A 14,590-nucleotide genomic window follows, 5' to 3' on the forward strand; every position below is an offset into this window, starting at 1 on the left:
GTTCTTTTATTGTGACCTATGAACCCCTGAAATCTGCCCTAAAGGGAATTTCAAACTATTTCAAATTCACCCACAAGAAAAAGGTAGTGGTGGCAAGGAATACCTTCTGGAAACACTGTCATACATGGCATATTAATATTTTTTTTTAGGATTTTATTTATTTATTCATGAGAGACACAGAGAGAGAGGCAGCGACACAGGCAGAGGGAGAATCAGACTCCCTGCAAGGAACCTGATGTGGGACTCAATCCCAGGACCCTGCCAGGCACTCAACCACGGAGCCACCCAGGGGACCAGCATATTAATATTTTAAAGAACGGTGTGATGTACCATTGAAAACAGGTCATTAAAATGTAAGTGACACTAAACTGTCAATAAGGGAAAACTTCAAAACTGGAGAATAAGATCAGAAAATGTCACCTTCTTAAATTAGAATCTAAATGGATCAATATTGATTGAATAAGTAATCAGAGGCAGAAAGAGCCCACTAAGAGAGACTTGTTTATAAATATGATGTTGATCAATATTTTGAAAACTCAATTCCAATCAAATTGAGCAGGGTGCCACCTCGGTGAATGCTATAAAGAAAGCTATAATCTCCTCATTATACTGCAGTGAGTTTCAGGTGAGTATCCTAACAAAAAAGGGAACTCAGGTAGAGAACGGAGTGAAATGTGGAAAAAGTAAAACTAACGTTTAAGATTATTTTTAACAAGAACTTAGCAGTTCAAAAGATTAGCCCCTCCAACCAGTGGAGTTCACGGCAAGAGTAATGAAGAAGGGTATACATACCATCAGAGCTCATTAACACTTCCCAAGTAAAATCATCGAGGCATAATGGAAAGAGTGTAATTACACTGAACGAGAACAGATTCAACTTAATGACTTAATCACGCTGTTTTTCTCATCTTCAGTTTTAACATCGGAAAAATTGATAATAATACCAAACTGTCAGGGTTGTTCTGAATACAATGAGATAATTCTTGAAAAACTGTTAGCACAATACCTACCATAAAGTCAGAATACAGTAAATAGCAATTATCATTTATATCACCGTCATTCAGCCATCTGTGACCTGGGTTCTAAACCCACACAGATTTTCTGACAAATTCATGCTGGTTTGCCTATTAGGTAGTAAGTCCTTTTACATACTAAGTTAGTTACATATTTTTTTTCTCTATAAATCTCTTCAGATTTTTAAAACAACCACTTTTGTGGACATAAATTCATGAGGACTAGGTTCTGGCTAAGATTACAACCATATGAACCTAAAGCTTCTTGGGAGTTCCTTCTTTGTACCTCCTAGCCACCAAAGAATCACATGACAAGAGGACAAGGAATGACAAAGTAAATGTACGAAGTAAGATGGTAAAAACACGTATTTGTATACATACATAGGATGAGTCTGAAAAACAGGGTGAATGATTTCACAAATGTGAACCAATTATTAGAGAAGTATACTTGAAAATAATAACACTGTAAAACCATTGCTGCTACCATTAGCCTTTTGTAAATAAATTTCATAAATAGGAAAAAAGGCAAAACAATAATCAAAGGAATGATTAATAAACTTCAAAATAAAATATGAAATATCAAATAAGGAACAATAATTGCAAAAAAAGTCAATATTAACTGAACATCTGAACAAAATTCAAAGAAATACATTTATGGGAAGTAAAACATACATTTTGTTATCTCTTCAACTATATGGCAGGCCCCCTAAGATGACTACACCCTCCTCTCCAGAACCTGTGTATATATTACCTTACATAGCAAAAGGGAGTTTAAGGACATTGGAACGGGGAAGTTATTTTAGATGATCCAGGCAAGCCCAATAGAAGCATCTGATAAGAGGGAAGAAAAAGGGGACTATGTTAGAGAAGGCAATGTGACAAGAACAAAAAGGGAAGAAAGGCACTGTGATGTGGGGCCAGGATCCAAGGAATGAGGAAAGTACCTAGAAGCTGAAAAACAGAAAAAGTAGATTCTCCCCCCCGACCCCTGTGGGCCCCAGAGTATCCAGAAGAAATTAGCCCCATCAACAACTTGCCATTACACCCGTAAGATTCATTTCCAACATCTGATCTCCAGAAATATAAGAGAATAAATTTGTGTTGTTTTAAGTTACCCAGTCTATTGCAATTTGTTATGGCAGGAAAAGAAAACAAACACAAACCCTAAGAGAGATGGTACCATTTTAAGCAGTTGAACTAGAAGGATTGTTATATGGTTGTGCAGTAGCCAATAACAACCAGAATATACACTTAGGAGAAAAATATTAAAGAGTTAGAAGTATTATTAAGCCAGGGGAAAAAAAGGCTGTATTACATGAAGGATGTAAATAAATTAGTTTTAGCTTCATTAAATACTAAACACATTTTTTGAAGGATTAAACCATCATAGGAAGTTAGAATTAAAAAAAAAAAAAAAAAAACAACAACTTAAATAGAAATATCAGACAGCCCAGCAATTCTGTTTCTGGGTATTTACCTAAAGAAAACAACAACACTAATACAAAAAGATATCTGCATCCCTATGTTCCCTGCAGCATTATTTTAAAAAGCCAAGATATGGAAACAATCTAAACGTCCATCAATAATGGGTGGATGAAGATGATGTGGTATGGTGTGGTATGGATACAGATTATTCATATATATTATATATAAATATATTTAAATATATAAATCCACAATGAAATATTATTCAGCCATAAGCAAAGAATGAAATCTTGCCACTTGTGACAATATGGATGGACCTAGAGGGTGTTATGCTAAGTAAAATAAGTCAGACAGAGAAAAACAAATACCATATGATTTCAATTATATGTAGACTCTAAAAAACAAAACAAACAAAACAAAACAAAAACTTTGATAATACAGAGAACAAACAAGTGGTTGCCAGAGGAGAGAGGGTTAGTAGGATGGGCAAAATTTGCAAAATGAGTTAAGAGGTACAAACTTCTGGTTATAAAGCAAATAAGTCACAAAGATGTAAAATACAGCACAGGAAATATTAGTCAATAGTATCATAATAATTTTGTTGGTGACAGTAACTAGATTTATCATAGTGCTCATTCTGCAATGTATACAAGTGCTGAATCACTACGTTTTTTACACATGAAACTAATAGGATATTGTATACCAACTATAGTTCAACAAGAATAATAAATTAATAAATTAAAATCTTTGAAGTCCTATATATTAGATTCAGTTTAGAGAAAAAAAAGCTCTATTTTTAAACATGACATCTCATGGCATTTACAGTCTCAATATTACTACTATTTCACCTTTATTTTACTCCAGATAATAAATGGGGTATTCCAAAATGATCAATATAAAGGAGAAAAGTTACTATTTTCAACAAATGGTACAAGCACAAGTGGACACCCAAATGCAAAAAAATGAATAAAAAACCAGACCTTATACCATTCATAAAACTTAACTCAAAATGGATCATAGACCTAAAAGAAGACATAAACTATAAAACTCCTAGGGGATATATAGGAGAAAACCTAGATGACCTTGGGTACGATAGCTTTTTAGATAACACCAAAGGCACAATCTGTGAAATAAATATTTGATACACTGGACTTCACCAAAATTAAAAACTTTTGGTCTCTGAAAGACAATGTCAGGAGAACAATAAGATAAGCCATAGACTGGGAGAAAATGATGAAAAACACGTATCTGATAAAGAACTGTTATCCAAAATATACAAAGATCTCTTAAATGTCAACAATAAGAAAACAAATAACTGAATTTACAAACAGTCAAAGACCTTAACAGACATTTCACCAACGGAGATATACTGATGGAAAATAAGTACATGGAAAGATGCTCCCCATCATAGGTCCTCAGTGAAGTGCAAATTAAAACAATGAGCTACCACTACACACTTATGCGATGGCCAAACTCCAAAATGCTGACAACATCAAATGCTGGCAAGGATGTGCAGCAACAGGAGCTTTCATTCACTGCTGGTCGGAATACAATATGGTGCAGCCACTTTAAAAGGCAGTTTGGCAGTTACTCACAAAACTAAAAATACTCTGACCATAAGATCAAGCAATCACACTCCTTAGTATTTAGTCAAAGGAATTAGAGATTTATGTCCACACAAAAGCCTTCACACAGATGTTTTATATAATAGCTTCATTCATAATAGCCAAAACTTGGAAGCAACCACGATGTCTGTTAGTAGGTGGATGGATAAACCGTGGTTCATCCAGACAATGCAACGTTATTCAGTGCTCAAATGAGCTACCGTGCCACAAAAAGACATGGAGGAAATTTCTCTGTGTATTAAGCGAATGAAGCCAATGTGAAACGGCTACATCATGTCTACTTCTAAATACATGGCATTCTGGAAAAGGCAAGCTATAGGGATAATAAAAAGATTAGCAGTTGACAACAGTTGAGGATGGATGGGGGCAGGATAAGTAACTGGAGTATGGAGGATTTTTAGCAAAAATTACTCTATATGATACCATAATGATGGACGCACATCATTATGCATTGCTCAAACCCACAAAATGTACAAGAGTGAAATGTAATTCATTTTTTTGTAAATGTAAAGTTTTAAAGATTTTTTTTTTTTTGAGAGAGCACTGAATGTGTGAACTGGGGTGAAGTGGGGGGAGGAGTAGAGGGAGGAGGAGAGAGAAAACCTCAAACCTCAAGCTAACTCCCTGCTCCCTGCTGGGAGCACAGGGCCTGACATGGGGCTCGATCCCAGGACCCTGAGATCATGACCTGAGCCAACCAGAATGAATGCAGAATAGAATGTAATTTAAAGTAAAACTTTAGGCGATAAAGAGGTATCACTGTTAAGTTCAACGGTTGTAACAGATGTAACATTCTGGTTGGGGATAATGATAAGGGGGAAGATATGCATGAGTCAGGACAGGGGTTATCTGGAAGGTCCCTCAAGCTCCCCTTCAATTTTGCTCTCAGAGCCATCAGAAAAAACCAACCTGCCACTGCCGCACTTCATTTCAGACTTTTGGCCTCCAGAACTATGAGAGAATAAATCTGTATTTTAAGCCACCAGGCTTACAGTCCGTTGTTCTGGCAGCCCTAGGAAACTAACACACATATACCATGGAATGCTACTTAATAAAAAGGAATGAGAGTACCTGGGTGGATTATGATGAATGTAAAAAGCCAATCTCAAGAGACTGCATACACTGTGACTCCATTTACACAACATTCTCTCTTGGAAAAACAAAACTGTAGAAATGAAGGATAGATTAAAAGTTGCCAGGAGTTAAGGGTGTGAGATGGAAGGCAGTGCAGCTATAAAAACGCAACATGAGGGATCCTTGCGATGTTGGAAATGTTCTGTACCATTACTGCATCAATGTTAATATCTGGATTATAGTATTATGTTGTAGTTTTCCAAGATGCTACCATTGGGGAGAACTGAGTTTAGGGTACCTGGGAATCTCTCTGTATTGATTCCTACAACTATATGTCAATCCATAATTGTCTGAAAATGAAAAATTTAATTAAAAATGCAGGGATCCCTGGGTGGCGCAGTGGTTTAGCGCCTGCCTTTGGCCCAGGGCAGGATCCTGGAGACCCGGGATCGAATCCCACGTCGGGCTCCCGGTGCATGGAGCCTGCTTCTCCCTCTGCCTATGTCTCTGCCTCTCTCTCTCTCTCTCTGTGACTATCATAAATAAATAAATATTTAAAAAAAAAATGCATATCAGGGCAGCCCCGGTGGCTCAGCAGTTTAGCGCCGCCTTCCGCACAGGGCATGATCTGGAGACCCAGGATCAAGTCCCACATTGGGCTCCCTGCATGGAGCCTGCTTCTCCCTCTGCCTGTGCCTCTCTCTCTCTCTGTGTGTGTTTTTCATGATTAAATAAATAAAATCTTTTTTAAAAAATGCATATCATTACTGCAGCATCATGCTTCCTCAGGTGAAAGAAGGTTTTAATAATACATGTCTTGGGTTCCTAAATACTCTGTTTTAGGGATAGTCCTTTTTTATTCTCCTTCAGGAGTTCTAAAATATCTATTGTACTGTATCATATTGGCAATCACTTAGTCATTCTGAGACACTATCCTAATACCAGGAATTAAGTAAAAATATACATTTCCTGGTTTTTAGTTTAGTGGTTTTGAAGAACAATAAGATTTCCTAGGAGCAATAATATGTCCTGTTGCAAGGTTCTAGTCCTAGCTTTTTTAATCAACATGTCTGATCATGAAATTAATAAGCAACATTAGCTTCTTCTAATTAATCTCATGGAGTTTTATACATAATGATAAAATTTCACTTACATTAACATCTTGCTTTTGTTCAATAGTTAATTTTTTAAAAGTATTGCTATAATCACTATACCACATATTATTCAATTATTTTATGTTTATAATACCATTGAGTAAACAAGCTATACATACTACAGTAAGAAGAAAATTATAGAAAAATGAACAACTGTATAATACAAGATATATTGGAAGCCATAAATTAATTAATTTTTAAGACTTTATTTATTTATTCATGAGAGACACAGAGAGAGAGGCAGAGACATAGGCAGAGGGAAAAGCAGGCTCCATGCAGGGAGCCCGACGTGGGACTCGATCTCTGCTCCGGGATCATGCCCTGAGCCAAAGGCAGACAAACGCTCAACCACTGAGCCACCCAGGCATCCCAATAAATAAATTTAAAACGTGAATGGGATCATGGTCTTTGCACGTGCAACTTACTCCCTATCACTGACTACTCTTTCCATGCATTCTTCACATGGAGGGCAACTTCTGTTGCCCTAGCAAAAATGCCACTTTCTAGGAGACCCCTGACTACCTATCGTAAGTAGGTGCTCCTCTATTATTCTTCTATCTGAACTTATCTGATAACAATTATCATAATTGTTCATTTCTTATTTGTATTAGTCTACTCCGAGAAAGTGTAAGCGTCATGAGACATGGGATGATATATATCTTACCTTTCATTGTATTCACAGTGCCTAGCAGACATGCAATAAGTATTATCGAATGAATCCCTTATGTAGGCAGGACTATTTTCTGAAATACACATAATTTTCAAATCTTGAGACAAAAATAAAAGATCCCTGAATTTGCAGATTAGAATACCCTAGATGGATCAAGTCTTTTTTTTTTTTTCTTTCAAGTCTTAATTAACTATAAGCCAGAGGTGATTTTACAAGTCTCTTAAAATTTCAGGGCCTCAGATGATACACAATTTGAAAGACCGGGGTTAAATCAAATGATCTCAAGATTTTGCATGGCGCTGAGTTTTGATTTTATAACATATAAAGTATTTTTAAGTATTAGGTGATAATGGCATAAAACACAAAATTGAATAATCGTTCACTTTTTGGAAGTCAAGCCAAACATTAAAACCAATAGTAATATTACTTGCTCTTCATGCCACCGAGTCATAAATAACATATGCTTGGTATACTCTCCCATAAACTATTTTCTAATACAGTAGACAAGGATCATAAATCAGGAGAAGATTGATATTATTTCCATTTGAATAAATATGCTTTAGAAGTAATGAGTAAAGTTATGTATACTAGAGTGACATTTTGCATTGTATTAAAATTATACCATTTCAAGTGGCTGGTTTTATTGCTTTTACTCTAATTTTTTTTTAAATATAATTCTACAATAGCTACATTTCAACTGAGACTGCATTATTTATATAAGCTAAAACTCTACTTGTTAGTGTGAATTTAATGTCACATAAAAACCATTCTTTAAGTTTATTTTTCATTTTAGATTATTCAATTATAGGAATCAAAGCTATCAAATGATTTGTCATAGAATTTATTTTTTCCCTGTAACCATAAAATGTTTTAAAGACATTTATGTTAAACTCAAATGTAAAGGTTTTAACTTTAGTTCCCTATTATAATTCAACAGAACCAATAATGTCTTCTGTTAGGCAAAAATTCAGTAGAATTGCAATAATTTAAGAATATAAATATCTGACTTATAGAATACTTTTAGCATTTGTGAAGAACTATAATTCTGTTTTATTGTTTAATTACTTCCAATTAACAGTACATGAAGCTAATAAAGTACTGCCTCGTAAAAAAAAAATGTAATCTATTTCTAAAACTAGATTGAAAAAGCTTTTAATTATATCTGTATTTAAATTTATATGTAGATTTGTATGTAGATTCACATACATACACACACACAAAAAGGAAATGTTTATGAATTCTTAAGAAACTGAAATGCAAACATTTTCACTAGAAATGAAAGGTTGCTTCAGGTTGCTTCACAAAATATTTTAACATATAAGGGAAAGACAAACTTCAACTCTACTAGCATCTAAATTACTGAGATTTCACAATGACTGCTTATAGTTATATAAATGTACTTAACATTTTCAAGATTATGCCACAAAGCTAACAATAAAAATATCAGAATAATATGGGCTAACAAAATTTGAGTTAAATAGGACTCAGCCCCTGAACTGCTTGACATACTTATCCCTTCTAACTTATTCTCATAAGAACACTATTTAACAAGATCAAGCTGATGCTGTGATCAAAGAGACATATGCTGTGGAGCCAGGAACTCATGCATTTTCCACCACTGCCTAGGTATGTAATTATAATTTTTTTTAATTCTCTAAGTCATAAAGGTAAAATACAGGCATAGTGAAGACAGCATTCAATGTGATAACGTACATACATCTTGTGTAACATGTGGAAGAGAGTAAGAACTCAATATAAGTTATTTCCCACATATCTACTACCTGTTAAGCCCCAACTCCTATACACCCATTCTCACTTCCTAATAAATACAAATAAGTGGAGGAGAGTGGATCACATTCATTACACAGATGAAGAAAGAGTCAAAGATGTGAGTCAAGAAAATATAGCAAAAAAAAAACAATCAAAGAATCTCACAATTTCTAGATTAAGATAACACTTAAAAATAACACTGTTTCCTCCAACAGTGTATGGTCAGACATGCTAGAAAGAGGGTCAGCATCTAACAGTCTTCATACTCACTACGCATTTTAAAACAGGGGTCATTTATAATGTATGCATTTACAAAACTGTAAAAAGTACAACTACCTGGTCATCTGTAAACATATGAAGAACTTATTCCCAAACACAAAAATATATTTATAATTCTTGTTTTGATTTTTTTTTTTAATTTATTTATGATAGTCACAGAGAGAGAGAGAGGCAGAGACACAGGCAGAGGGAGAAGCAGGCTCCATGCACTGGGAGCCTGATGTGGGATTCGATCCCGGGTCTCCAGGATCGCGCCCTGGGACAAAGGCAGGCGCCAAACCGCTGCGCCACCCAGGGATCCCATAATTCTTGTTTTGAATATCATATGTGCAATGGTTGATAAATTTTATTTTTATAATGCAAATAGAATCTTCTGTTGATGCAATATTGAAATTTTCCAGATTAAACGAACGCCCAGATCAACTCAGATTTTCCTGTTCTCATCTTTAAAAAGCTCACTGATTACAATATAATATTTAATGCCAAGTTATAATAAGAGTCACAGTATAAGTGGGAGAGGTAGAACTCTAATATTCTGATTTGTATAATAGAATAGATGGTGTTGCCATTCACTGAAATAAGTAATACTAAGAGTGATCAGTTTAGCATCTGCCTTCGGCTCAGGTCATGATTTCAGGGTCCTGGAATGGAGCCCCACGTTGGGCTCTCTGCTCAGAAGGGAGCCTGCCTCTCCCTTTTCCTCTTCCTCTTCCCCTTTTTCTCATGCTCCCTCACTCTCTCAAATAAATAAATAAAACCTTTAAAAAAATAAAATAAAAAGTGAGCACTGGACCCAACTGAGAAGAAAGGGTGAACATAATATAAAAAATAATGTAAAATTTGTGATAAAGTAGGAATGACAAGATACAAAAAAATAGGCCCAAGAAATAGAAGTACAGAAGATGGGTACAAACGCAGTAGATGTGGATATCTAGTCACAAGAAATGAGGGAGCTGCCACCTGAGGATTCTAATTTTTTCTATAATGGAGAAAGGTCCATCTGCTACCTATGATGGAGGAGATGAGAGGATCATAGATTTGAGAGAAGAGGAGAATATCTGAGAAGTTATGTAGAAAGAATGAGTATAGACCAGAGAAATCTGACACATCACAATTCCTTGAGAATCTTGATAAATCAAGCCAGTCCTTGAGAATCTTGATAAATCAAGCCAGTTATAAGACAAATTTATACACTCTAGTCAGGAGTAGAGAAACGATACTAGCTACTCCTGTTGGAGATTCAAACAATAACCAAAGCCAAATGTGAATTTTAAATTATAGATCAAAATGGAAACATTAAAAAAAAAAAACAGCAGAATACATAATTAGTAAAATCAGTGAAAACAATAGTATCCCCATACCAGTACAGTAGGAGGATCCAACAGGACACTTACAGATCCACAAACCAGCAAGAAAAACAATAGTAAGACAAAACAGCACAGCAAATCTTAGGGATTTTTAGAACTGAAGAAGATTGGGATTTCCTAATAAGCGTGTTTGCTTCCTTCTAACACAGAGGCCAATTTCTGGATTAACACTGATCTGCCACTTTCTGAACAAGGAATGCACAGCAAACCTAGTGGACACTGATGAGGGGAATAAACACAACTTCTAACAGGATTTTTCAGAAAGTGGTTCAAACTGTTAAAACACTGAGACGTGATCAGTACACTAAACTGACAAAAAAAAAAAACCCAGATCGCTTTTCCAGAGTCCTAAAGAGCAACTCAACGATACCACATTTTACACTTAAAATGAAAATTTAGCTTCTAGAAATTTTACATCCATGATAACATGCGACTGAAGTATTCTGTAAAATTCTATCAATTAAACTTTCTTCCTTCAAATTATTTGTTTTACTCACTCAGACTTCTTTTCACAGGTCTTAGAGGACTCCTCAATTCTCTTCTCTAGCTCCAGGACAGCCTCCTCCTTGTTTACAAGCATCTGCTGTGTCTGTATAAGTTCCTCTGCTAAAGTTTTCAACCTAGAATGAACAGTTTCCTCATTATCAATCAATACATTAGTTACACTCACCTTATGCACAAAACCTGAGCATTCAGACATCTAACGCAGTGATGTCCAAAATGGTAGCCACGTGTAATTTAATTTAAAATAAAGTAAAACTTCAGTTCCTTGGTTGCATTAACCACATTTCAACTGCTAAACAGATACATGTGGCAAGTGGCCATCCTGCTGGACAGTGCAGAGAAGAATATTTCAATAATCACAGGTAGTGCTTCAGGGCAGTCTGAGAGTCTTAGTCATCAAATAGAAAAAGACAAACAGAAAATTTAAAAAGAAGAAAGGATTTAAGCAAATAAATAGCTGTACTGTCCCAGGAAGAATGTATAGTGAAAAGACTATGGTTTTTGTTTTCAGATAAACGTGTATTTACATTTTGGCTTTGCCACTTTCTATGAGATGCTGGGCAAGCTGCATAAGCTCATTTTAAATATATTTTCTCACTTGTAATTTGAGTGCAGTAGCACCTGCTTCAAAGCAGTACTTTGAGGATCATATAAACTAATGTATATATAATGACTAGTACTTAGTAGGTACTGAGTAAATGGTATCTAGTATTATTTGCAGGGATTATCTCATTTAATTCTCACAACAACCAATACCAATATTTTAAAGAAAAGAAAGTGAGGCTTAGTTGAATGGCAATTTAAGTGGATAGTAAGCTATTTCTCTTTTCATATAGTGTAATGATGCTTTACAGATATTTTACATATAGATATCAACAATTAAATACATAAAATTAATTATGTACTTATAGATAATTTTGGGCTGCATTAAATGCACGTGGTCCTGAGTAGAAATACTCCTGCCACAAAAACACACACAACTATCATATCACACTAAAATTTTTATCTTCAGCCTCTTTTTTTTTAAGATTTTATTTATTTATTTATGAGAGACACAGAGAGGGAGAGAGAGAGAAAGAGAGAGAGAGGCAGAGACACAGGCAGAGGGAGAAGCAAGCTCCCTGCAGGGAGCCCGATGCAGGACTCAATCCTGGGACTCCAGGATCATGCTCTGGGCTGAAGGCAGGCGCTAAACCGCTGAGCCACCTAGGGATCCCCTATCTTCAGCCTCTTAAAGCAATATATGAAACCCAAAATATACAAAAGTAAATATTAAATAATCCAACTCTATGAAAGTTTAAATTCATTGGAAGTTAAAGAGATGATAAAGAAAGTCAGAAACAAGCGTTGAACTATGAAGAAATATTTGCAGTGCAAAGTAGAAGCAAAAGCCTTCTTAGAATGGGGCACCGGAGTGGCTGTTGGTTTTGGTTTTTTTTTAATTTTTATTTATTTATGATAGTCACAGAGAGAGAGAGAGAGAGAGGCAGAGACACAGGCAGAGTGAGAAGCAGGCTCCATGCACCGGGAGCCCAACGTGGGATTCGATCCCGGGTCTCCAGGATCGCGCCCTGGGCCAAAGGCAGGCGCCAAACCGCTGCGCCACCCAGGGATCCCAACTGTTGGTTTCAGCTCAGGTAGTTATCTCAGGGTTGTGAGACTTACACTTAGCACCAGATTTTTTTTTAAAAAATTACTATGTTAAAATTAGAGAACATTCTCAAGAAAGCTACATTTCAACCTCTGGTTTCAAGTTACCTACTAAACTATACATAAGCAGGTAAACAGCACTTACACATAAGGCTTGCCTGTTACACCATCTCATGAAAGTCCAGATCACAGGACACTACCTCAGGACCTGTCCCAACTACTTTCTGTCACCCTAGTCTGGAGGCAACTGAGTAAAAACCAGTTTCTCCGTATTGCCTTGGCCATATTACATAAAAGCTGAATTTGAGAGAAAGCTCTTTCCTTCTCTTGACAACTTTTCACTCCTCTGTTCTTTGACTTCTCTCCTATGCCTTCTCTCATTCTCTCCTCCCTCTGCTCAATCTTCCCTTGACCTCTTCTCAATTCTTCATTCATTCATTTAAACAACTGTTTGCTAAGCACATACCTTGTATCTGGCATTCTGCTGTTGTTAGGGGATAACAAGAACCAACTGTGGCCTCAGGAAACTTACATTCTAGTAGAAGAAACATCAACTTTTGCCCTCCTTCTCTATTCTCTTTGACTACTACTGCTTCCTTTCCACAGTTGCTTAATTCTTCTCACTGTACAAAATAAATACATGGTCCTCCTAAACTGTGAGGCAGCACCCTGGCTTTAAAAAAAAAAAAAAAAAAAGTTTTAAAGTCAAAACTTCTTAATATTTCTAAATCCCTAAAGATTCTTGGTAGTAAATTCAAAGTGGAAAAGACCAATGATTTAGAAGAATGGAATCCTGTGGGGAAAGTATTTTCCCTTCTTTACCAGTATTCCTTAAAAAAAACCTGGAGAGGGATGGAGCCAGTGAAGAGGAAAACATTCTAGTAATTACAGTTTATGTATAGATGACATAATACATGTTAGGGTAGTTTGCAAATTTCAAAGCACTATTCACCATGCCATCATGGTTACATATGTTTGCCCATAAATATAATAGTAACAGTTCAAATGGCTTATTCTTTACATTTTTAAATTAAATATGTTGCACTTTAAACAGTTTGATCCAAAACAGTTAAATGTCATGAGACTACCTTAAAAAAAAAACTTACGAAACCGACATAAATACTTAACATTTCCTGAATGCTAACCAGTTTAAAGTACTTAAATCCATAACATTCTTATAACAATATTATCTCCATTTACATATGAAGAATTGAGGCATAGAGATTAAGGATTAAGGATCTTGTCCAAGGTCACCAAGCTGGTAGGTGGGAAGACACATTAAAGCCCAGGCAGCTTAGATCCTGAGTCCATGACCTTAACAACTAATAACCTCTGTTTAGTAGTTTCACCTCATAAAATTTATCTGGTGTGTGTGTGTGTGTGTGTGTGTGTGTGTGTGTGTACACACACACACTTGTTAAAGCATATATATAAACACAAAAATAGGGATCCCTGGGTGGCGCAGCAGTTTGGCGCCTGCCTTTGGCCCAGGGCGCGATCCTGGAGACCCAGGATCGAATCCCACATCAGGCTCCCGGTGCATGGAGCCTGCTTTGCTTCTCCCTCTGCCTATGTCTCTGCCTCTCTCTCTCTGTGACTATCATAAATAAATAAAAATTAAAAAAAAAAAAAAAAAAAAAAAAAAAAAAAAAAAAAAATAAACACAAAAATATTTATTGAAGCATCGCTTGTAATCAGAATAACCAAGGTGAACTCACTGTGATACTAATGACACTTAACCTTCAAGCACTACACTTGCAAGATCTCTTCCCAGACTCTGCATTCACTTTTCTATTTGTTAAGTCACTATAATTTTCCTTAAGGATGATGTGCACGTGCACGCATACACACACACACCCCTTCCACAAGACCTGTACCCACCCCTAGTAATAGGAAGAAACTGAAAATAAATGCCCATATATAAATAACTGCATTAAGGAAATGTTATTACATGTAAGCATTAAAACACTGTACACTATTAATATGTCATATATGTTGAGAAGAGGATAATGCAAATGGTATGCATAAAATAAGCCCTCTTTATTTATATATATATATA

At 35.8% G+C, this 14,590-nt stretch overlaps 1 protein-coding gene across 1 annotated transcript in view; it reads right to left on the reverse strand.

The window, feature by feature from the left end:
* The window catches only part of FER (FER tyrosine kinase), a 434,848-nt gene that overhangs the window by 308,673 nt on the left and 111,585 nt on the right, over positions 1 to 14,590 (reverse strand). Inside the window, 1 exon segment of the mRNA NM_001003141.1 lies at positions 10,875 to 10,997. Within this exon segment, the coding sequence (NP_001003141.1) occupies positions 10,875 to 10,997 (123 nt within the window).

This window comes from Canis lupus, chromosome 3 (assembly GCF_011100685.1).
Source record: "Canis lupus familiaris isolate Mischka breed German Shepherd chromosome 3, alternate assembly UU_Cfam_GSD_1.0, whole genome shotgun sequence".
NCBI classification, from domain to species: Eukaryota; Metazoa; Chordata; class Mammalia; order Carnivora; family Canidae; genus Canis; species Canis lupus.